This window comes from Drosophila innubila (genome assembly GCF_004354385.1).
Source record: "Drosophila innubila isolate TH190305 chromosome 3L unlocalized genomic scaffold, UK_Dinn_1.0 0_D_3L, whole genome shotgun sequence".
NCBI lineage: Eukaryota > Metazoa > Arthropoda > Insecta > Diptera > Drosophilidae > Drosophila > Drosophila innubila.
The window spans coordinates 6,093,517-6,117,656 of NW_022995376.1; the positions used below are offsets into that span (position 1 = coordinate 6,093,517).

General features: G+C 38.6%; 4 protein-coding genes across 9 annotated transcripts in view; 2 read left to right on the forward strand and 2 right to left on the reverse strand.

Moving 5' to 3' along the window:
* The first annotated feature begins 2,445 nt into the window (after nucleotides 1–2,445).
* On the forward strand, nucleotides 2,446–5,923 carry LOC117789277 (purine nucleoside phosphorylase-like). 2 transcript variants are annotated; one of them, XM_034628397.1, is made up of 2 exons: nucleotides 2,446–2,898; nucleotides 4,770–5,923. In XM_034628397.1, exons 1-2 carry the CDS (start codon nucleotides 2,765–2,767, stop codon nucleotides 5,623–5,625), a joined length of 990 nt encoding a protein of 329 aa, XP_034484288.1. In that variant the 5' UTR covers nucleotides 2,446–2,764; the 3' UTR covers nucleotides 5,626–5,923. The 2 variants fall into 2 exon arrangements, with proteins under 2 accessions (XP_034484288.1, XP_034484289.1); XM_034628398.1 differs by lacking the exon at nucleotides 2,446–2,898 and adding an exon at nucleotides 3,413–3,614.
* Nucleotides 5,924–6,268: 345 nt separating this feature from the next.
* LOC117789276 (purine nucleoside phosphorylase-like) lies at nucleotides 6,269–10,271 on the forward strand. Of its 2 annotated transcripts, XM_034628395.1 has the most exons (3): nucleotides 6,269–7,010; nucleotides 8,818–8,886; nucleotides 9,259–10,271. In XM_034628395.1, exons 1-3 carry the CDS (start codon nucleotides 6,880–6,882, stop codon nucleotides 10,112–10,114), a joined length of 1,056 nt encoding a protein of 351 aa, XP_034484286.1. In that variant the 5' UTR covers nucleotides 6,269–6,879; the 3' UTR covers nucleotides 10,115–10,271. The 2 variants fall into 2 exon arrangements, with proteins under 2 accessions (XP_034484286.1, XP_034484287.1); XM_034628396.1 differs by lacking the exon at nucleotides 8,818–8,886 and having other exon boundaries at nucleotides 6,273–7,010.
* Nucleotides 10,272–11,014: 743 nt separating this feature from the next.
* LOC117786932 (serine-rich adhesin for platelets) overlaps nucleotides 11,015–24,140 on the reverse strand; it is a 132,280-nt gene continuing 119,154 nt past the window's right edge. The window contains exons 15-20 of the mRNA XM_034625357.1: nucleotides 15,093–15,234; nucleotides 14,526–15,030; nucleotides 14,311–14,468; nucleotides 11,948–13,969; nucleotides 11,635–11,882; nucleotides 11,015–11,573 (exon numbers count right to left, since the gene is read on the reverse strand). Coding sequence (XP_034481248.1) covers nucleotides 11,334–11,573; nucleotides 11,635–11,882; nucleotides 11,948–13,969; nucleotides 14,311–14,468; nucleotides 14,526–15,030; nucleotides 15,093–15,234 — 3,315 coding nt within the window. The 3' untranslated portion in view covers nucleotides 11,015–11,333. The remainder of the gene's footprint in view (nucleotides 11,574–11,634; nucleotides 11,883–11,947; nucleotides 13,970–14,310; nucleotides 14,469–14,525; nucleotides 15,031–15,092; nucleotides 15,235–24,140) is intronic.
* LOC117788551 (AF4/FMR2 family member lilli) lies at nucleotides 16,558–22,978 on the reverse strand. Of its 4 annotated transcripts, XR_004617773.1 has the most exons (3): nucleotides 21,548–22,168; nucleotides 20,157–21,370; nucleotides 16,558–16,855 (listed from the first exon to the last, which is right to left on the reverse strand). XR_004617773.1 is itself a non-coding variant. In XM_034627337.1 (2 exons), the coding sequence occupies exon 2, from the start codon at nucleotides 21,199–21,201 to the stop codon at nucleotides 20,254–20,256; it is 948 nt and encodes a 315-aa protein (XP_034483228.1). In that variant the 5' UTR covers nucleotides 21,202–21,370; nucleotides 22,795–22,978; the 3' UTR covers nucleotides 19,542–20,253. The 4 variants fall into 4 exon arrangements, 3 of the variants coding, with proteins under 3 accessions (XP_034483228.1, XP_034483227.1, XP_034483226.1); XM_034627337.1 differs by lacking the exons at nucleotides 16,558–16,855; nucleotides 21,548–22,168 and adding an exon at nucleotides 22,795–22,978 and having other exon boundaries at nucleotides 19,542–21,370; XM_034627336.1 differs by lacking the exons at nucleotides 16,558–16,855; nucleotides 21,548–22,168 and adding an exon at nucleotides 22,719–22,978 and having other exon boundaries at nucleotides 19,542–21,370.

Genomic DNA, 24,140 nt, shown 5'->3' on the forward strand with positions numbered 1-24,140 from the left:
GTTTTTAAAACATTTATATTATCGTATCTTTTTTGAGTACTAACATTTGCATAACTAAGTCCAATTGCGCTTTTGTAGGCAACTGTGCTGTGGAGTCGAGAGTTCAGTTGAAATTTACCTAAGATTACTTTATTTCAAATTTTTGGGCTCACTTTTTGCCTAAAAACATTTTCTGTGTTTATTAAATATTTCTTTGAATGAATGTTGTGATTAAAAGTGTTTGAGTTATGGCTTTTTTCATACTATGCGCTAAAACATTTAATATAGGTATTTTTTTAACATTTAATCAGAATCGAGTAATATAAAATTCTGTCTGTCCGTCTGTCTGTTCTATATTAACTTTTTCGATTTTACATAAATATTAATAAACATTAACTATTTTAGGTAATGTTTTTAATCCGATCTATTTTTTTTTTTTATCTTATTTTGGCTTTTGTTTAATATTTAATTACTCCAACTACCGACAACAAATCAGATATTCTAGTTGATGTCTAAAGACACTTGGCTAACTTGGCTAGTTTAAATAGATTATAACGAAAGGTAATCGTCAAATTATAAAGCAAATCAGACAAACTGAAATTTACAAATCATTCAAAATAATAATAACAATAACAATTCATTAATAATGTATGTCTCGCTAATTAGTACTCGAAAACTCAACAAACAAAAATATATAAAAATAATAAAATAATACGTAAAACTGAAATACAATTCACTTTTCATTTAGTGTCAGTCAACGCTGCCAGCAGCGACGTCAGCTGCGACGCTCCCTTATCAGTTGTGGCGGAGCCTGTGGCTGCTGTTCTTCTTTTTGTTGTTGTTGTCTCCAAGTGTATCTCTATCTCTGTATCTGTATCTATGTGTGTGACGCGTGTAAACAGATTTCGATTTTCCAGCTGCAAAGAAAAAAACAACAACAACAAGCACATTAAATGAGTTTGTTGCACGTTTCAGATGCAACATGAGCCTAAATTTATCAAGAGATGTATGCCGACATTTACCTACAGATACTTTGGATCTTTTAAGATACTTTTTTTTTCTCTGAATGGAATTTTTGTCTTATCATCTGGGAATTTTCCATGCCGGCCGTAGGCCAGTTTTTTGTTTTTCTCACTGAACCAACAAAACAGGTAGCTCGAATTTTAAATCATTTTTTTTTTCTTAGTTTTACTTTTTAAAAATTCGATGAATTTATGCTCCAAATAAAATGGAAATCTTTTAAATAATTATTTTTAAATGAATTAAAACTATAGGTTTAAAGGATAAACAATTTTTTGATGGTAATTGTATTTTTGCTCCTATTTTAAGAAACAAGCTGCTGTTAATTAGCACAGACGTAACTGAAGTATTAATAAAAGTATATCAATTCTGAATATGATTGGAAAATGTCTTGATGCACATTGGATTACACAATAACAACACAAAGGCTCATAAAGTTGTTTACTTGACATGCAAATCGCATCGTGGGGGACCATAAAAATAAGAAATCTCATTGACGTTAGACCCCCTACAAATTGTGAACTGATAAGCGCCAGTTTCTAGGAAATTGCAGCTACTATCAATTGTCTTTATACTGGCAATTTTGGGTATCATCTTGACTTATATTTATGGGAGGTACACGTGGAAATAGATTGAGCTTTAAGTTGTTACTAGGTGATTAAACTTGTAATTCCGATTACAACAGACGCTTTCTCTGCCTGCGACCTTATCAACAAAAAATCGAATGATTTTAATATTCAGACAATTTTGTCAGCTTGTTTTGAAGCTTTGCTTTTTGATAAGCGGGAAATCAACAACAACAAAACATTCATTTAAATATGTATTTAACAAAAATATAAACATAGTTTATAAATAAGTAGAAATTACGCAAATAAAATTTTTACTTGTAGATAAGTCATACATGGTGACTAGATTGTGAACTAATTGACGATATACAGCTCATATCAAAGGTATTTTCAGCAAACTTTACTCAGTGTAAAATCCTATGGAAACAAGTGCATTAATACTTTAAACTATTGCAATGTAATCTTATCGTAAAATACTTTTTACAAACTGCCATTACGTGCCATATATGATGGCTTTAATTAGGATTATTAGGCAGGTATTACTTATCATTTTCAAGGAATTGTTTATTATTATCATTTCTATATTCATTAACTTATTTATTTGCATACTTTTATTTAGAAATTTCTTAAATTTCACTCAATTGAGTCAGTTGAAAGAATGATTCCGGTATACGCAGTTGTGACGTTTCCAGAAGAGCAACAACAACAACAACAACTATACGGATCCTAAATTAAATATTGAACAATAAACGCGAGCAGTTACATCGACTGCGACGGCGACAGCGACTGCGACTGCGACGTCAACGTCACCGTCACCGGCGACGTCGACGGAAGCTTTGACGTGAGCTGCGACTTAAAAGCTGGAGCGCCAACGACGACGCTTCTCAATTATCAAAGTGAGCTCGAGCAAGCAACAAGTGTGACAGGAACCGAAAACAGATTCAGAAATCAGAAATCAGGAATTGAAATACGCGAATTGAGTAATCACAATAAAGGAGAATCACGAAACGAGATAACAAAAGCCACAGAATTTCAATTTGCGATCACTTTAAATTAAATTGAATTTGATTTTGATTTGTAAAATAAACAAACCGACAACAGATTTAAAATCAACGCGTGTGCACGAGATACAAGATACATTTGATTATATAACTTTGTTTATCAACGATAACAACAACAACAACAAGTGCAACGTTAGAATGACTCGCCATAGTTCCAAAGGTGACGTGACCACCAGCAATTGCAAACACAACAACAACAACAGCACGAGTAACAACAACAACAGCAATGGAGACAATAAACCCGCCGAATACACCGCACAGGAGGCGAACACGTAAGTTCAGGGGGCGTGGCAAGCAAAAAGGGGCACGCCAACAACTAGTTAAACTACAATCAATTATAATTGATAGTCGCTGGTTGTTAATAGACTTGGGCGTGAGCTTATCAAGGCTATAACTATTATCCTGGCGCCACCCGCTTATCAATGCCTTTTGCATCCCCTTTCTTAGCTGAAAATTTGCATAGCTGCTTTTCCAGCTTGTAAACCAAACTCTGACATTGCTGTTTTACGAATAATTGTTGCTATTATCAATTTGTGCTGTAAATAACCAAATTGTCTTTAAAATTGCTCGCTTTACAACACTGCTTTGCTGTTATACTATGCACACCCACACCGAAATCGATATATATATACTTATATGCCGCTTCAGCAGGCCTTGACATAGTTGACATGGTTAGTAGGCTTTGCTTTATGCATAATGTGGATTGTCTGTGTTTAGTTAACTTAAATAATTGTATTTTTTCTTGGCATACAAATTTCGGTCTTGGAATCTAAATTCTAAATTTATTTTTCAATGCCTCAGGGAATTTAACTCGTTCGATTTACTCATTGGTTAGTTACAAACTAACACCTATCGCAAGGATGTGCTCCCGAGATTGTTGTACGAGCCAAGGTGGGGCCAACAACAAGGCCGGTAATGCCTGCCTCGATAAGAAGGGGGGTGGCAAAAAGGATGTCGAGCTTGTGGTGCCAACGCCGCAAAGTTTGCTGTAAGTTTTTCACATTTCACTTGTGATCTTCCTAATTCTTCCCAATGCAAGCAAGTCGTTCTATAGACCGCTTAAACTATGTTGTGCAAAATTTTCAGTCTTCTGACTTCTACCGTTTTTAAACTAAATTTCTTGATGTAAATTTTATGTCTTATTTTAGCTGCTAAATTTAAAAAAATGTGTTTATTCAATTATAATTTTTTTAAATTAATCTTCCAAATATATTATTTATTGTTGTAATTATGTGATTTTACAGTTGCTGCTAGAATCACAAATATGTCTACCAATTCTCCTGCTTCCTCACAAAATATGTTGCCCATTTTATGGCCGGTTTTTAAGATTGCGGGAGATTAAGTTATTCAGTCTGACATCGCAACAAATTATGTATTATAATTTCATGTCTATTGGCAATTTTACAAACGCTTTTTAATGATTATACATTAGATTATCAGCTCATTAAGAATGCTGATAAGGCGCTATTATGAATTTAATGTTTACAGCACGTGTGATTCGACAGTGAGAAGTTAGTGGGATTCATTTGTCTATCAAAACAAAGAACCGAAAAAATAGTTATAAGATAATAATAATGCAACTGCATCTCTAATGGTGCAACTGTAAATAAGAACATTTATTTGCACACTTTTTATTTCAAATACTTTGAGTATTTCTTTAACCCAAAAATATTTACATACATACATTTCTCAATTCGTTTTCTAACAATTTTTAGCGACAACGATAATGAAGAGCTGCGAGCTCTACGCGTATTGAATCAAGACAAGTTTGTAGACAATCTTTTATTTATCGATGTTCTCCCAATGTCTCATTGTGGTTACAACTCTCTCTCTCCTCCATTCAGGAACATAGTTTCTTTGTTTTTGTAATTGTTACCGTTCCCATACTCCCTATATTTATCATACTTTTGTTCTGATGCATCAAACTAATAATCATTTGTACCTTTTTATCGAGAAGATAGAGAAGTCTGCAAATTGTCTTCCAGTTATGTTTTTCTCGCTGTAGAGAACAGATCGACGAAGTCTTTTTGATTTCTAATAATTATGTACACTCCTTATCCTTAAATATGTTATTTCCCTATCCTTAAATTCATTATGCTCTTTTATTTGCGAACTTTATCTAATTTCCGTTTGACATTCACAGGTATCCTTATGAGGTGATTCAGGAGATTGCCGACTTCATTGTGAAAGGAGCTGGCATCCGTCCCAAAATTGGCATCATTTGCGGCTCTGGACTTGGTTCCCTCGCGGATATGATTCAGGATGCGAAGGTTTTTGAGTACGAGAAGATTCCCAACTTCCCAGTGTCCACGGTGGAGGGACATGCAGGAAAACTGGTCGTTGGCACACTGGAGGGAGCTAATGTGATGGCGATGCAGGGTCGCTTCCACTTCTATGAGGGATATCCCTTGGCCAAGTGCTCGATGCCGGTGCGCGTGATGAAGCTCTGTGGCGTGGAGTATCTGTTTGCCACGAACGCCGCTGGTGGCATCAATCCCAAGTTCAATGTGGGCGACATTATGCTGATGCATGATCATGTCAACATGCTGGGCTTTGCCGGCAACTCACCACTCCAGGGTCCCAACGATCCTCGCTTTGGACCTCGTTTCCCCGCCCTGGTCAACTCCTACAACAGGGATCTGATCAACAAGGCGCTAGAGATTGGCAAGGCGATGGGCATCGAGTCGAATATCCATGTCGGCGTCTATTCCTGCCTTGGTGGTCCAACATACGAGACAATCGCCGAGCTGAGGGCGCTCCGCATGATGGGGGTGGATGCGGTGGGCATGTCCACAGTCCACGAGGTGATCACAGCCCGCCACTGCGACATGAAGGTGTTCGCGTTCAGTTTGATCACCAACAAGTGCTCCACCGAATACAGCGACCAGAAGGACGAGGAGGCCAACCACGATGAGGTCATGGCCGTGGCCAAGAACCGACAGAAATCCTGCTGCGAACTTGTCGCCCGTCTCATTAGCGAAATCCAGAAAGGCTCGTAAATGAAGCGCCGGCAAATGCCTACAGATACTTTGGCTCTATTAAGATACTTAGTTTTTCTCTGAATGGAATTTTTGTCTTATCAACTGGGAATTTTCCATGCCGGCCACAGGCCAGTTTTGTGTGTTACTCACAGAGCCAACGGGTAGCTCGAAATTAAGATATTTATTCCTTCACTTAGTTTAACTAATTAAAAATGCTTGGTATTTAGTTTTTAGTCATGTCAATTAATAATATCTCATAAGGATCGGTTAATAAACACAAAAGTAACTGGAGGCATCAATGAAATTGCTATCAATACATTCTCGCTGTTCTATACTTTACAACGAATACAATATACCCTTATAATCTATGAGTAGCGGGTATAATAATCAGTTAGTCAAATAATATTTTTGCTTGTAGATAAGTCATTCAATGTGACTGAATGTTTCAATTAATGATATCAAAAATAATTTCGCTTATTTTACTCTCTTAGTCAGTGTATAATACCCTATAGAAGTCATAGTAATAATGACTTAAACTATTGCCATGAAATCTTATCGTAAAACACATTTAATAGCTGCTATTAATTAGATTTATTACACAAGTTTTGCTTATCAATTTCAACAAATTGTCGTTTACTTTTTCTTTTTGTTAAACAATGTATATGCAAATAGTTTTTTTAAATTTCAATTCAATTGAATGAGCTAAGAAGAACGATTCCGGTTTACGCATTTGTTATTTTGCCAATACTTTAACAATAACTATTAAAATCCTAAATTGAATGTTGAACAATAAACGCCAGCAGTTGTGCCGACTGCGATAGCGACATCAACAACTGCGTCAACGTCAGCGTCAACGTCAGCTGCGACGTCGACGTCGGCGTAGACTGCAGCTTAAAACCATACGCACCACCGAGGAGGCCTTTCAATTTTCAAAGTGCGTTCGTGGAGGCAACAAGTGTGAGAAACACAGAAATCTGAGATATTTTGAAGAAGTAAAAGAAGAAGAAATTGAAACACGCGAAACGAGTAATCACAATAAATGAGAATCACGAGTAAATAAGGAAACGAGATAACAAGATAACAAAAAGAAAAAATTCAATTTCCAAGCACTTAAAATAAAACTTGATTTGTTTATAAAATAAACAAAACGACAACAGGTACCAGAGATACAATATACAAGATACATTTAAACCAGCGGCTGCTGCTGATTATATAACTTTGCTTATCAACTATAACAACAAAAAGAAAACTAAGAACCAGTGCAACAGTAGAATGACTGGCTATAATATCAAAGGTGAAGTGGCCAACAGCAATGGCAATCACAACAACAACAACAACAACAGCAACGGAAACAGCAATGGACACAATAAAAACGTCGAAATCACCGCACAGGAGAATCATTCGTAAGTTCAGCAAGTGTACGACAGAGGCGTGGCAATAAAAGGGGGCGTGTTAAATGGAACACGCCAACAACTAGTTAAACTTCAATTAACTATAACTGATAATTCTTAATTGACTTGAGTTTGTTGCTCTTGTAACTAAATTTATTATCCTTTTATTTGATTAGAAAACATCGGCTAAATTCAAATCTTGCTATAGCTAAAAATCTTCAACTCAAGTTATTATTTTAACTGACTGCACAAAAAGTCTAATTTGTACATATAGATAATTTAAATGGCATTATTTAACCTGAATTTTTCTATAATTATCAGACTGGATTTCTCAATTTAATCTGGTATTTTTCTGTTAATTTTATTATTATATTGCGATTGCGATTATCGCCATTGCTGCTCAAATCCCAAGGGCAAGGTTAGCTCTGAATAAGAATTTTGAGCAGAGAAACAAATGTAAATAATAAATATAATTAAATGCTGAACTCTCACCTTGATGTTGCCGCACTTATCAGAAATAGATTTCAGCGCCAGAAAAAGCGCAAAAGCTAAACATAAATTTAGACATTTTATTTATTATTCTATTATAAAAACAGCTACTGAGGGAGCTTATCAATTAGCGTAGCCCTCGTTGGCTCATTAAATCGAATCGTTGTCCCATTAAAAAGACATCGCGACATCTTTAATCTGCATATGAGATTACGACGCCTCTTTTATAATGCTCGCTCCTACAAATGCTAATGCCCCCAGATACGATCTGGTGAAATCCAGCTATAGCTATGGCAACAATAGCAATTGCCAGTTAGATTATGTCACTCATTTTAGCCCAGTTAGTCAAGTTGACGCAGTCAACGTTGATTGGCTGACCGATTTAGTCGTGTGCCGCGATCTTGACATAGGCCTTTATCACCCGTCGTATACTTGATATGTAGAGTGGTGGTGAACCACATCTTGGCAATTGGTAAGACTGCTGATAAAAGTGCTTGCTTGGCCATGACTAGTTTGCTTTTAACCAATTTCGTTGTTTCACTTGCAAAACTGGTTGCCTACCTTTTTTTTATGTATTTTTACAGCGCATTTTTGCGTCACGTGTTCTGTTCTTAAAAAATAGCAAACATTTCTAGCAATTCTCTTGACATTTTAAACTTTAAAGATGTTCTTTCTCTTTGCATAGCCGGTTCTTTAGATTTCATCATTCAGTCTGATAGTGCGTTAAATTTATTTGTATAATTTTATAATAGTTTTTTAATGATTTTAGATTATCAGCTCTAAAACAATGCTGTTAAACCTCCAATTTAGATTACAGCGTTTACAGCTCTTTTATAGTTTATAGCATTAGTTTAAACTTTCCGATAGTTTCAACAATCAAACATATAACTGAATTTCGACAAAAGTTGCTTATCAGCTAGCTTTGGGTCTGACAGATTATTAAATTATTAAGACATATATTCCTAAATATTTATTAGACTACTGACATTTAACTTACATTATAGTATAAACGATCTCTTTCAAGCACAACTTATAAATAATGTAAAGAATTACATAGAACAGACCGCATTTTAAAAGTGACTGACACGCCTCTATAAAAACCCAGCTTTATAGTGCTAAAATGTCTGTAACAATTAAGTTTACACTCGTTAACACTATTGAAGTCATAAATTATTTGGGCTCAGCGACTCGGCTCGAAGCAGCTAATTTGCTGTGTGTTGTTGCTGTTTGAATTTAAAACTCATTTTTAGTCTGCAAATGTTAAAGAAAACTATTTTTATAAACTCATTAAATACCTCAACTCATATTAAAAACTTTCTAACAATTCTAGCGACAACCGAGTTCAATGCTTTCTAACACCCGAGGAGCTGCGAGCTCTACGCGTATTGAATGAAGAAACGTTTGTAGACAATCTTTTATTTATCGTTGTTGGCCCAATGCGTCTTCTCACTGTAGTTACATCTCTTCTACATCCAAGGGCATCATTTCGTTGTTCTTGTTTCTGTTCCCGCACTCTATCTGTCTATTTATCATACTTTGGTTTTGATTCATCAAACAAATTATTTTTCATTTGTATCTTCTTATCGAAAATATCATATATGTAAAAAACAAGTCTGGAAAGTGTTGTGCAGTTAATAGTTTCTCGCTGCAGAGAACAGATCGACATCTTTGTGAATTCTAAAATATTTGTACAATTATGTAATGTCCTTATCCTGAGATTCCTTATTTTCTTATCTTAAAAATCGAACTAATTTTTGTTTGAAATTAACAGGTATCCTTATGAGGTGATTAAGGAGATTGCCGACTTCATTGTGGAAGGTGCTGGCATCCGTCCCAAAATTGGCATCATTTGCGGCTCTGGACTTGGTTCCCTAGCGGATATGATTCAGGATGCGAAGGTCTTTGAGTACGAGAAGATTCCCAACTTTCCAGTGTCCACCGTGGAAGGTCATGCAGGAAAACTGGTCGTTGGCACACTGGAGGGAGCTAATGTGATGGCGATGCAGGGTCGCTTCCATTTCTATGAGGGATATCCTTTGGGAAAGTGCTCGATGCCGGTGCGCGTGATGAAGCTTTGTGGAGTGGAGTATCTGTTTGTCACGAATGCCGCTGGTGGCATCAATCCGAAGTTCAATGCGGGCGATATTATGTTAATTCACGACCATATTAATATGCTCGGCTTTGCCGGCAATTCACCGCTCTTAGGCCCGAATGATCCTCGCTTTGGACCTCGTTTCCCCGCCCTGGTCAACTCGTACAACAAGGATTTGATCGATAAGGCACTCGAGATTGGCAAAACAATGGGCATCGGGTCGAATATGCACGTCGGTGTCTTCACCTGTCTTGGTGGTCCAAATTACGAGACAATCGCCGAGCTGAGAGCTCTCCGTGTTATGGGAGTCGATGCGGTGGGCATGTCCACAGTCCACGAGGTGATCACAGCCCGCCACTGCGACATGCAAGTGTTCGCCTTCAGTTTGATCACCAACAAATGCTCCACCGAATACAGCGCCAAGAAGGACGAGGAGGCCAACCACGAAGAGGTCATGGCCGTAGCCAAAAACCGTCAAAAAGATTGCTGTGAACTCGTCGCACGCCTTATTGGAGAAATCCAAAAAAGCTCGTAATTCAGATAGGATAATCCTGGAATAGTTTTGCGTTCACTTGGTTGTTTAATTTAGATAAAAAATTAGATATCGTTTTCAAAATGTGCAGTATAAGCTAATTCATAGAAATAATTTAATTTAAGAATTATAAATAAATGTTTTAGTGAATACAATTTGAGGTAGACATTTTTGATTTATTTTTCTGCCTAAAAGTATGCAACACTTTTTTACTTAAGCCTTAGGAAGTAGTTTTCAAGTGGTCTTCCTTAGATGATGTCATTGAAATTTAAGGCCAACCGATAGAAATATCCTTGTGAGTCCAGCAATACAAGTCCTTGTAAAGGATTTAATTTACTTCCAGATCTAACTGAAAATTTCATTTCAAATTTTTCTAATTTTCAGAAAAAATATGAAAAAATCACACAAATGGCATTAATTTGGCCATTTGAAGGAAGATGACCCCATAATTTTTTTATCCCAAACGATAGAGAATATCTTTGTGAGTTCAGCTAACCGAATCCTTTGAAAATCTACAAGGATATGGCACAGCAGGAGCGAAAGCTACTTAATGAACTAAATATAAAATAAATTAAAAACATAAGTTGAACATTTTTGAATTATTGTTTATTTAATAAAAACTATTATGTATTATACAAAATAATGTTGTAACAAAATAAAACACAAATACTAAAATAGGTAAAAATAAAACTAGATTAAAATCGAATTTCGAATAAACGAAAACAATAAAATTAACGAGAGCTCGATGGTTTTTTCTTGGTTTCCTTTTGTTTTGGTGCTTTGCAGAAATTAAACAAATGCAAATTTTGTGGAAATAAATCATAAAAAATTAATATATAGAACGTAATATATAGAACGTATATTATGTACAGGTTAAGTCGAAGAACTCTCGAAAGGATTTTCGAATGAAGCGAATTGAATTTGCGTTTATTGCGTAGATCAGTGCAGTCGCATTATAAATATGTATACGTATGTGTAAAGGATATATATATTTATATATGTGTGTGTATATATAAATGATGAATTTGTGTAAAATAGCTGATAGAGAGTTATTAGAGAGTATATAAGGATATGCGCACGTGTTGTGTAAATAGTTCTAATCGAAATACATTAAGTTCTCTTTAAGTTTGTAAATGTGCATACAAAAGTTCTGTTTGTTTTTCTTTTAGTTTTTGTTTTGTGATTGTGTTCAAGTCTATATGGTTGCATTATTAGTAGATCTCTAGAAGAGTCCTCGCTCCTTCTTCAGCTTCGTCTGCTTCCACACGGGCAGCTGCTCGAACTCCACGCGACTCACGCCAAGTGCCCGCTGAAAGTCATTGCTGTTGAGATAGAGCTCCAGTCGTGTCGGTTCTACGCCCTCGGGCAGCGGACGCGCCTTGAGCACCTCCAAAGGATACTCGGTTTGTGTCATTTGTGCGAGCATTTCGCTAATGGGCGTGGCCACATCGGTGCGTCCATCCTGCAGCAGATAAACAAACAAATTAAATAACAATTTGTAGCTGATATGTAGATAAACTTGCCTCTACGTTGATATCACGCACATCCTGACGCTGGCACCAGTCGGGAAAGAGCGCTTGGAAGGTCAGCGGTTCAAGTCCCGCCCAGACAACGTGTCCCTTGATGCCATGGAAGGCGGCGGACGCATTGTCGCCGTGCTTGGCACGCCAATAGTCGACGGCCGTCTCGAGGGCAGCGCGTCGCTCTGAGATCCAGCGATTGACACCAGCACGATTGTCATTGGTGGGACTGCTGCGTTCCTCGGTGGTGACTACAAATGTTAGAAAGTTGAAATTAATTAACAGTTTTGAACAGTTGGCTCTTAGTTTGACTCACTTTTGACATCCTCTAGTGGCCACCAGCCCATCCAGAGCCAGAGTTCATCGCCATCATCCAGCAGGAAGATGGTCGGCTGTCGCGCATTGTAGAGCTGCGCCTGGGCAAAGGGATATGGACTATGAAGATCCTGGCAGCGCAAGGGATCAATCAACTCCAAGGCCTTGAAGACGCCTTGAGTGCTGGAGAAGTGAAACAGGCGCAGCGTGTAATCATAGCACTTGGTGGCCTTCAGCAGACTGCCATAGTTGCGCTCCTCCTCCAATCCCAGTGCCAACTTGCAGGCATCACTCTCGGCGCCTTCCTCCAACTCCTGCAACGTGGCGCTTTTGCAGCTGAACAAATCCTGAGGCAGCTGCTCAATCAACTGCTCGGCAGCTGCCAAGGCAACAGCTTTGGTGTGTTCCGCACTCTTGCAGCCATGCCAGAGGAGCACTTGACCCTCGGCTCCGTGTATGAGGAGCATGGAACTGCGAGAACGCAACTGACGCGACTCACAGTCGACTTCCTTGAGGAGCGTCTCCTCGGGCACATTGCCCTGCAGTTGGTAGAGACGCCACTGGTCACGTCTGGCCAGGCACAGTGCCTTGCGTCCCTGGTGCTGCCACATTTGGCGAAAGAGTCTCAGGAAGGCGGTGCACTCATCTCCCTGGGCCACACGCATCTGGGCGCCCTTCTCCTTGTCCAGTTCGACTGTGAGCAGAGCTGCGGCTCCCTTCTCATTGGCACTGGAGTCCTGACCCTGCCAGGTGAAGTAGACACACCGATCGCGTCCCACTGTGCTCCGATTGGACACCTTGCCACTGAGTTCGCGAACTGTCACTGAAATCTGGTAAATCCAACGCACAATGTAACTCTCAGCGGAGTAGAAGTGTCCGTAATCCTCTCGAGCCTCGGCTGAATCGAAGTTGAACTCGTGGATCTGCCACTTGTCGGTGGACTTGGTGATGACATCAAAGTGCCGCATCGTGTCGTTGTCATAGTAGAAGTTGCCACGTCCCAGATTCGACTGTTCCAGCACGAGATTGGGCTCCTGGTAGGGATCTCCCTTGTGGAGGGCGACGCCGTTGAGAGCACGCACCACATGCACTCCATTTGCCAGGTAATCCTTCTCCAGATCCTCACGCTCCAGCTCTGGCCAATCGCTGAACTTCTCCTTGAACAGCACCGTCTCCATGTTCTGAGTAATCTTGCCGAGCACACACCAATCCGGACGCAGCGAGGAACGCTTGGCGTACTTGGTGGACTCACGTCTGCCCACAATGGCCGCGTAGTTCAGAGGATTCAGATAGCACTGGGCGTAGTCAGCGGCATCTGCGGCTCCAAAGTGCTCCTGGGCGAGTCTCATGGCCGCCCTCTTGGCATCCGAGGGAGCATTCTTGCCGTTCCACACATACAACTCGCTGCCAAAGTCAAAGACGAGCACCTTCCGTGTGTCCAGCATCTCCACTTTCGGGATGCATCCCCAGTATTTCTCGAGCGGCACCAGCGCCTCATCCTGGTACTCGTAGATCTTGTTAGTCTCAATCAGACTGCTCTCAAACACATCATCCTCATCCGCATGTCCACAGTCCGCAATCTCCGGCTGTTGATCCTCCCCCTCATCCTGTCCGAGCAGCGTCCAGAACTGACGCCATTGACGCTCGTTCACATACTTGCCATCGGTGAGGATGACTTCCTGGCCAGCTGTGCAGCCCAGATCCTTGTTCTCCACAATGGCAGCACAGATCTTCTTGCTCCTCGAGATCTCAATCACATTGGCAAAGGTTCCCACGTAACGGAAGAGCTGTGATCCGGCAATCAGAATGAAGCAATCGCCACGATTCAAGGATAACTGATGGGGCGCCACCAGACGCGTCTGGACATGTGTGCGTCCCTTGACATGGAGCAGCATCAGCGGCTTGTGTGGCAGCCACATTTGTTGCAACGGCAGCGACGATGACTTCAATGCCACAGCCTTAAAGTCCTCAATGGAGGCGAGTCCTGCGATGGCTTCAGCTGCCAAATTGCCACGTTGTCCAACTGGAAAAAAATAGGGAGTAAAGATTGATTAGTTGGATGAGCTGAGCGAGTAAGGAATTTAATGGATATTTTACAAAATTTAATTTAGCTAACTATCAATTTAATATTTTATTTAATATAGAATTTATATTTAAAACTTAAAGAAAAAAAAAGTTAAAAAATCAAAGGACATTCAAAATTATTCAAAAATATATTCCTTACTCTGTTATTTTTATTTTTTAGTTTTAAATTTGAATTTTAAAGACATTTTTCTTTTCAAATTTGTTAAAAATTACCAAATATTTTGTCTACTAATTTTATTTTATATTAAATTAATAATATTAAAAGCTCCACAAACTTACATGACTCCAGTTTGAGGCGTCGCAGTTCCCGCTCGGCAATTCCCGTCTTGAGTTCCGTGTACTCCGAGCTGATGTCGCTGCGTTGTGCCAAACTCTTGAGAGGATTACGTGCTGCCCGACGACCCTTGGGTCCCTGAATATTACGCTTGCTGACCAGTCTAAAAGCGGAAGATAACTTTAATTCAAGAACACATTTGATAATTGATTCAACTTACCGCTCTGTGGGTTTAATGTCATCAAAGGCGCTAATCTCCAGCTGCGCATCCTCGCCAGCTTCAGTCTTCTTCGACTGTGTGGCAAAGAAGTTCTCGAAGGTCTCCTCATCGTCCAGACGTGGCACCTGTATTCTTGCCCCCACATTTGTGGCAGCTGCCGCACTCTTGTTGTTGGCCAACTCCTTGTCCAGCTTGGCATTCCTTGGCGAACTCCTCTCCGCATCCGAGTCGGAGCTGCTGCTGTTGCTGCGACTCAATGGAGTCTCCTCCTCGGCATTGACACTCAGACTGCGCTGAGCTGCAATCTTCGAGCTGTTGGTGGTGTTAACCATCATGGAGGGGCTCTTGGCCAGTCCCAGCTGTGGCTGATTGGCACTGCGCACCTCCAGCATGGGACACTTCTTGGCGGCATCGTTGGGAGCACGCTCGAACTGCAATTCTACAGGAGATTGCGACTTCTTCTGCAGTCGTCCAGCGACTGTGAACTTCTTGGCATCGGTTTGTTCTGTGAAAAGTTCAAGGAACTGATTAGCTTAGTCACATCTCTTGGAGAAGAAGTCTGTTTACCTATGCGCTGCTTCCAATTTTCCGAGTTGATTTTGAGTTTTCCCAGACGCTCGGAGACTTTTCCGCCCTCAAGACTGGACACGATTAAAGGAGATGGCGGCAGAGGCTTGTCAGAGAGCGAGTGCGCCAGAGAGAGTGATTCCTGTGGGATAAAAGGAGAGAGAGAAAGAGAAAGATAATTTTTAATTAATTTATTGTGAAAGAAATAAAGTTTAGCAATAAAAAAGCCTACGACTAACAGATTGAATTTTTCCATACAAAGTCAAGGTTATTTTTTTATTATTTTATTGGGAACAATAAAGTATTTTTGGCAGAAAAAGTAATAGTTAAGAAGTACTTTCAGTTTAGATTTGAGCGGAGTGATATAGAATCTCTCCCAAGACTGTTAAAAATCCAACTAAAAAAGCACATTTGAGTCAGAAAAGACATTTGAAAAAAAATCATATATAACTGCTATCAAATTTCACTAAAAAAATAAATTTATCATATATGCTTAAAACTTAATAACTTTAAAATAATATTTGATGTAAATTATATGATATTAATTTCGTTCAGAATAAATTCAATAAAGATATTTTTAAAGCCTAATCATTTCTATATTCTGCTTCATTTTCCATACAATAATTTATTACAAATTATAACCGTGACTAGCACAATGTATTATAGAGAAAACTTGTATAGATGGATATTTAATAAATATATAAAATTAAAATTAATTTAAGCCTGATTTTAAAATACTGTCAAGTACAAGTACTATCTCTGACTAAATTAAAAATAAATTAAGCATGCCATAGTAACCACTTCTGCACACATGCTTTTAGCAGCAGCTTTTTCAGCTACTACAAAAAAATTTTCTGTTAAAAATAAAATTTTTAAATTAGCCTTGCAAAGAAATTGCCTAAGATAATTTTATATAAGCTTCATCTCTACTAACAATATGCACACTTAAGCCCAGTTAACTAAGCTGTTTGCAATTTTTGGCAGTTGAAGACCTTGAGGGAGCCCAAAGGGGCAGAGGCGTTACGCCCACACAAGTCGGCGCCAAAAAGCGAAATGCAAATAAAGAAATTTCAAATAAAGTAAAAAATCAAATTCAAATCTTGAAAATTAATAAGAAAATAAAAGCGCGCAAAATGATTACAAAAATGGTCATCAATCAAGCCATATTTGGGTTTGGCCTAAACATGTTGTTGTTGTTGATGTTGTTGTTAGTGGTTGTTGTTGTTGTCGTTGATAATGTTTTTTATTGTTGTTTATAGCCAGAGAGCTGTTTATAAACTTGGGCTATTCCCGAGTTCTTTCTATTTATACTTGTGATGACTCACAAAGCGACACCTTTTAAGCTAAGTTAGTTGCTTAGTTTAGTTCCTTAGTTTAGTTAGTTGAGGGCTTTGTCAACATTTTTCAATTAGTAAGTTGGTTAAATTGTTAGTTTAAAAGGCATTTTTACCAGTTTCACTTTTTGCATTTCAATCAGTCAACACACACACACACACACACTTATAGATGCGGCACACCTTTTAGCCAAGTGCGCATTTAATGTTAACAATGACCAAAAGTCAAAGCAGACGCAACTTAAAACTTGGCTAATTGAAATCGCACAAATTGATGCGCAAATTTAATTCGGAAGTTGTTAACAACACGAAACGGAATCATGAACTGAGGATCGACAATTGAGTACGTCGATGGCACCTAAAAAACGTAGATAAAGGGGGAAGCACCTACGCAAGAGAGAGAGAGAGAGAGACATAGAGAGAAAGAGAGAGAGCTTGTGATATGTGCAATTGCAGATAAGATAAGAGACTATCTATCTAAGATTAAGATTACACACTAAAGAGAGAAGAGATACAGAGAGAGAAAGAAGGAGACAGAGAGAGGAGAGAGAAAAAGAGAGAGCTGATTTGTTTACCTACGTTTAGTTTAAAGTTTAAGCCGCAAATTAAGTGTAAATATTGGCAGATCATATAATAAAGATAAGTTTATTAGGTGAGGAAGAGAGAGAGAGAGATTGAAGCAAAAAGAGAAGGAGAGAAGACTCGTTCTATCAGCTGTTTGCATAGCAGGTAGCATTTACTAAATGGTTATAGACCATAACTCATTCGATAAATGTCAATGCAATGCTGATAAAGACACACCTTAAGCCCAAAACAGTAGAGACAAGCTATAACGAACTCAGCTAAGGCGCATAATTTAAAGAAATTCGTACACAGTTTCAAGATAAAATCACAAAAGTTTTCTGATTTTAATAAAAAAAAAAATTCAAATAGATATTATACTAAAGTTCCACTGTCATTTAAATAATTCCCATAAATATTCTTTAAAATTTGTAATTCCAATTATTATAGAGAGAGAGGTTCTTATATTATATTGTTTATTTATATAAGTTAATTTTTACTGTATTTGTCGATTTATCGATTCAAGGAACAATCTTGATATATTTCTTTGATAATATTTTCTATGTGATATATGTACTCTTTCGCCTCTCTTTCTTACTCTTTTATTTCACGTTTACTTACATATTGTTATTGCATAATAAATAAATATATGGTTTAATTGAATTTTCGGTTTATCAGTTTGTTGATTTGTTGCACAGTTGCACACAAATGATTGGCAATTATTGGTGCAGCTTTTGTGCTTATGTTCGAGATTATATAAACGGCACTCAACTTCACTCAACTGATTCGAATATCACAGTGAGTACTCGAACATGATTCGTATTCGCATTCGCATTCACGACCTTGTCGACTCTTTCAAATCGATATCAAAAGCGTTGAAATTCTCCTGAATTTGATTGTAGGTTTCAGTGTGTCATCATAATGGAACTGTGGCCCATTCTCCCCCTCCCCTTTCCCCCCTCCCTCACCGCTCTCCACACTTCATTGAGCAGCGTCGCGTCGATGAATCATCAGCATTAAATTTGATAAACAACATTAAAAAAAAACTGGGTAAAAGCTACCTAAAAACCAAATAAACATGAAAGCAGAGACAATCGAAAAAATGTTAAGTTTGTTGTTGAGGCAGCTGTTAAAAATAACAACAACAGCAACAATAAATAACAACAATACATTAGCAACTCACATGTCTTCTTCTTTATTGCTATTTGTTGTTTTTGCCTTTTTTTACATGCGAAAATTCAACGAAAATGCCAAAATTAGCATATTTCATCAATTTTATTATTTGAATAAATTATTTGAATTTTATAAATTTGTATTTTTTAAATATTTTTATTGCCCGCTTCAATTTGCCAATAGTTTTACATACATGGCACAAGTTCAAGTGTAGTTTTAGTTACAGATGCAAATGTATCTAAATCTGTATCTATAGAAAACAATCAAAACTCAATTGAAAAGTTTCCATTTCCATTTCGCATTCATTCATTGTAAACAAACCCAAGCATCCAGCCTCCAGTCATCTAGTATCTGAGTGTATTCAGTTTATTTATGAATTAATTCAGTTGATTGTGCAACTAAAAGAGGCAGCATTGATAAGCACACAGCTGTTGTTGTTATTGTTGTTCTCTTTGTTGCCACTGGTCAAAGTTCATTGGCATTTTGCACTCGCGAGTATCTTTTATACATAGAACTATAAACTGTATAAAAAACATAGTTTAATTGCCTTTGTAGGCCAATCTCTGCTTAAATTAATGTAACTATCGATTAACAGAAAACGCAACCTTTCTCTTTGTCCAACTCATCACTCAAAAAAACCAATTTAATAACTTAAAAAGATTTATAACAATAATAACTTTTATACATTTCAGTTTTATAATCTTACACAGTTGAGGCGTCAGTTTATAATTAATGAATAAACAGCGAAAATAAAACTTTGATTTGCGTCAATTTATTTTGCAGACACGCTTCAGCTAAATACAGATAAATAGTGATGGTGAGGAGTATACGACTATAGAATACCCTAACTGGAGGTGTCGTTGAAGAAAATACAAAATGCGACAGCTTTAGATAAGAAAAAGATATCTAGAGTTTGTATAGTATTGAATTTTGAATAAAAGAGTAGAATAAAAAATGTATATATAAGATTTGAACAAAAATGTATATATAATTACTTTTAAAAAGATTTTAAATTATTTCCAATGCATTTTCCTGGTATATTTAAAGAAATAACAAGAATTTCAAAATTCACAGCTTAGCTTCCTACCTAGAAATTTCCACAATAGCTATAGATTTCAGCTATAGATGCAATTTTTATAGAGATAACTTCACAAAGAGACGAGTTCATTTAGTTGAGTGTTCCAAAATGCATACAAATTCCAAAATACCCTCTTTAAATTTAAATTTGTAAATTGTTTAAACAAATTGCTTGCACAGCTGCCGAAGCCCAGAACGTGGCAAATATAAGATAAGTATAATTAAACCCACAATCAATTTATTATTGCACTTTTCTGACAGCTGACAAAGACTATAAATTTAAGAAAATTTCGCAGGTATCAAGAATTTTATTCAAGTATATATATTTACGTATTATAATTGTATAATTATTGCAGTTTACAGTTGAACTAAATAATACTAGAAATTCATAGTGAAATCGTTATAATATATATAAGTATTTTATAAAAATATTATTAAGTTTATGTGTTTATTTGCGTATTTACAATTCTCGTGACGTCACTTGAGATTTTAGTTGATATACTCTTGTTTGGCATTGTATTACAATATTATTATAAATTATTAATTAAGCATAAGTACAACAAAAATCAAATGTAAATTTTACTTTCTGTTTTGATTGATTTCCAATGCTATTTTGAATTTGTTTAAGTTTTCTTTAATTAAACAAACCAAATGCAAATGGGGAAATGGGAGTTGTTAAACAACAAAAACAACTGTTGTCAGGGGTAGGAGTGGGAGAAGTGGGGCAATGGGCAGGGGGCGTGGCATATTGCACATAAATATAACAACAACAAAATGTGAGTGCATTTATTGCATTCGTTCATTCGCATTGCGAGTGCTATTCATTTACTCTCTGAGTCATTTCGAACAAAGGCGAATGACGGATTGAAGTACGAAGAGCGGCAGAGAGAGGGAGAGAGTAACAGAGACGGGCGGTGGGCGGGGCAGGAAGTCTTTCGATGGCACGACTAACTGAACTGAACTGAACAGGTGAACAGGTGACTAACTGATCCACTTGGATCTCATCCAGCTGCCCCTCAACTTGTGGCCACCGGTTGCAGCGTCGTCTCATTCACATAGATCGATTCCTGCTCCTCGTTGAGCAGATCCGTGATGGAGTACGCGGAGAGGGGCCTCGAGAATCTACGCTCCGAGAGTATATCGTCGATGCAGGTGACTTGGATGGGGGACAGACTGTTGCTGCCCACAGACTCCTCAGCACTCCGTGCAATGGCCTGGAAGATGTCCTCCATGCTGGACTTGAGGCACAAGGCGGGCGGTTGGCGCAGCAGCACAGGGGAAGCGGGCTCCGGGCTGCTGGACAACGGGGAGGCGGTCGAGGGCGTGGCTGAGGTGCCGCGCGTGCGTCTTATCGCTGGCAGAGGCACCGCAATGGGCTCCCAGTCGCTAATCTTGGAGGATTTATGCTGCTGTTGGTGTTGCTGCTCCTCCTCGTGTTCCTGCCACAGCTGCATGGCGTGTTCGATGTGCTGCAACTGCGCCGACAGCTGTGTGGCAATGCTGCCCTTGCGTGAGGCACATGGCGTGGACTCGTTGGACTCCTCGCTGGCTCCAAACATGCGAATCTCGGGCAGCACTCGGCTCACCTGCCGCGTCGCGTTTCCCGTCTCGAACATGCGCGCAATCTTGGTGACATTGCTCCGCTTGACCACAGGTGGCGCCACAGTGACTTCCTCCTTTACCTGCGGCTGCTGTCGCTTGGGATAAACACGCGTAACGGGTTTCCTTTGCTTCTGCTTGACAGGCGCCTCCTGTCCCTGCAGGTGGGCGTGGCAACAGAGATCGGGGCCATAGCAACGATGGAATCTTTGACGATTCGCCTCGTAGTCCGCATCCGCAAAGCGCTTCATTCGCTTGAGGGATTTCGGAAGAAGTGTCAGCAGGACATAGGTCACCATGAGGTAGGAAAAGTATCTCATCCATTCCCAGGCTGTTTCCAGATACATTTCGTAGTCCGACATCATTATTTATCCTCTCCTTTTAGTTTCTTATCACAATTTGCAATTTGACTTTCGATTTTGCGAGTATTTATTGACTTTTTCCGCTGTTTTATTTATGTTCGATTTTCTCTATTTATTGTTATCGTTTCTCAGTCTTTGATAAGCGACACAATTACCATGACATCACGACACACTGTGCAAAGGATTGTAAAAAATGATTCGATAAGTAATTTATTCTTTTATCGCTACAGAATAATATTGCAAAATTAGTTGAATATTCTATTTGTCAAATTTTGCAATATTTTATCTGTTGCATCAATGCATGTCCTTTCTCGCTCACTCGCAGACTCACACACACACACAAACACACCTTTCGTTAAGTGCTGTCAGTTTGGTTTTGGTTTTGCAATTTGCCGCACAGCTTGTTTTAATATTTATATACAACGAAACATATTCCAACGGTTTGCGTATTTTTATCTTAGACTGTCTGTCATCTGATACTCCCACAAGGCAGCAGCAGCGTTTTATTTATTTTACAATTCTTTAATCGTTTGTTTTTGTTTTGATTCTTTTTCTGCTTTTCTGTTTTTCCGTTTTTTTTTTGTTTCTATATTTGAGGCGCGTTTTACATTCCGACGCACCCAGCGGTCGTTCTCTTCGGCTGCTCGTCTTAAACTTAACTAACCGACGACGCGCGCAGCTTTTAGTCAGCCTACGATGGCGCTCTCTTTTGATTCAGTGCTGTTGCTCTCTCACTATTTGTCCATTTCAGCGCTCTCCCGCTCTCGTGTCATCTTGTGCTTTATGATGCGCACGTTCGTTCAGTTTTGCAGAGACAACAACTACAACGTCGGCTGCACTTGCGCAGAATTCTGCTTACTCTGTTGATGTTGTTGTTGGGGTTTTTGTGCAAGTAGTCGGCAGCTTGAGGTCAACTGTGCATGTTTCCCTTATTGGCACTTTGATAAGCCGCTGTGCGGGAGTAAAAGAGACGCAATGCGTAAAGCAAATTCCATTGGAATGCAAGCTTTCTTTCTGTTGTTTAGTTCCAATAAGAATATTCCGACAATGCTTAAAACTTAAGTATGTTTATAAATAGAATAGCTATGCAATGTAGAGCACGCGCAATAAAAACAAATGTGCGCTAGTGATTTACTCTTCTTTCTTAATAATTGTTGACATTTCTCAGGCATTTTATGTCATCTTTCCATGTCACCCACATTTTTATATACATATGCATTTATGTTTGCTTTTATTTGAGAACATTTCACGCTGAGTGATTTTAGACTTATTTATAAATCACGATTTGTAATGGCCACAGATTGCGGTCAACGGTGAATTCGCCACATTCGAAAGTTCTTAAAGATGTATGTGTGTGTGTGTGTGTGTGAGTGGAATAGCCAGCCTTGAAATACATTTTCATTTTATTAAAATATATATAATAGTTTGTCATATTTTGACTGCTCTTTTCACAGGTGCAAATGTTTGAAAATGATTTTTAATTAGTTTTTCGATTTTTTAATTATAATTATAGTTGTTACTTTTTGCACTTCCTGCTGCACCGCATTTGACAGTTTATGCAACTCATTTGCCAGTCAGGAAATAACTTCACATTACTTTTTATGCAATCGGAGCGAATTGAGCGTGCCACAGACACAGAGAGAGTGAGAGTGAGAGAGCCCAATTGACACGCGCGTCTATTTTGATTTGCGGCTTATCAAATTGAATGTCAATGAATACCGGCAGCAAAAAAGTAATGCATAACATTAACAAAAACTCGAAGCGAATAATAAATGCAATATGAAAAAACGAAGCGAAAATCAAAGCGTTCGCTGTGGAGTCGCGAATCGTACTGAGACGTGAAATGCCGAAGTCAAGCGTAGACCTGAGAGCGACACAGCGACAGAGCGAGAGAGAGAGCGCGGCGATGACGAGTCTTGTTTTCGTTTGCGGCAAAAGGAGGGAATTTAAATTGAAGCGAACGTAATAAACGAGATCGTCATGGAGAGCAGACAGGCAACAGAGCCAGAGTGAAAGAGAGCAAAGGGCTGCTGCGTTGAAATTTGGGTAAATGATGAATGCAAAGCCCGAGATGAAGATGATGATTATGTTCATTGGGGAACTGATGATGATTCACTTGCATAGTGTCTGCAAAGGAACTGCAAGTGAAGCAATGCAAAGACAAATAAAAACAAAGACCACGCTGATGATGCAATAGTCTAAAAATTCAATAAATAAAGAAAACTAAAGACAAGAAAAACTAAAAAGTAAATAAAGCAGAAATAAAATGGCCATCTTATCGCACTGTGCCACAACTGACAGCCAAGAAATGCTTAAAAGAAAATAATGAATCACATAGAGGAGGCAATAAAAATAATCAGCAATAAGCAGCAGCCGCTGGCATATTTGCAGCTTGTAAAGATACAGATACAAGGGGCCAGATACAGATACAGATACACGCGACAAGAAGGCGCGGAGAGGAGAGGGGGGGGGGGAACTATACAGTTTTGCCAAGGCGGCAGTTAGAACTCTGTTTTTTTATGAACAGCAACAACAACAAGCACAGCAATAATTGGAGCTGGCTACTGTCATTGCGATGCTTCTGCTGCTGCTTCTTCTTCTAGCTGTGGCATGGACTAATGAACAAGTACAGCAGAGCAACAACTATAGCAACAACAACAACATAATCGCAAACGAACAATATGCGAACCATAATGAAGTACACACAGAAGACGTTGCAACAAGTAGGAGAAGGGGTTGGGGTAAGGATTGAGTAGGGCTGGGGGGTAGGAGGCATAGACAGGCTGCAAGTATATCAAATTCACAAAACAATTTACAACAGCAGCACGAGCAACGAGGCAACAGGCGAGACGAAAACTTTGTTGGGCTTTGACTTTGGGGCATACACTCAGAAAAATATGTTATCCTAAAATAAGACATGTCTCAACCTGAATTTATAGCGC

Bases quoted from the DNA above. Each gene is read 5' to 3' on its own strand.
- LOC117789277 (XM_034628397.1), top strand. From the start codon at position 2,765: ATGACTCGCCATAGTTCCAAAGGTGACGTGACCACCAGCAATTGCAAA. The intron at 2,899-4,769 runs GTAAGTTCAGGG...TGACATTCACAG, and splicing joins ACCGCACAGGAGGCGAACAC to GTATCCTTATGAGGTGATTC.
- LOC117789276 (XM_034628395.1), top strand. From the start codon at position 6,880: ATGACTGGCTATAATATCAAAGGTGAAGTGGCCAACAGCAATGGCAAT. The intron at 7,011-8,817 runs GTAAGTTCAGCA...TAACAATTCTAG, and splicing joins ACCGCACAGGAGAATCATTC to CGACAACCGAGTTCAATGCT. The intron at 8,887-9,258 runs GTTTGTAGACAA...TGAAATTAACAG, and splicing joins CGCGTATTGAATGAAGAAAC to GTATCCTTATGAGGTGATTA.
- LOC117788551 (XM_034627337.1), bottom strand. From the start codon at position 21,201: ATGATGTCGGACTACGAAATGTATCTGGAAACAGCCTGGGAATGGATG.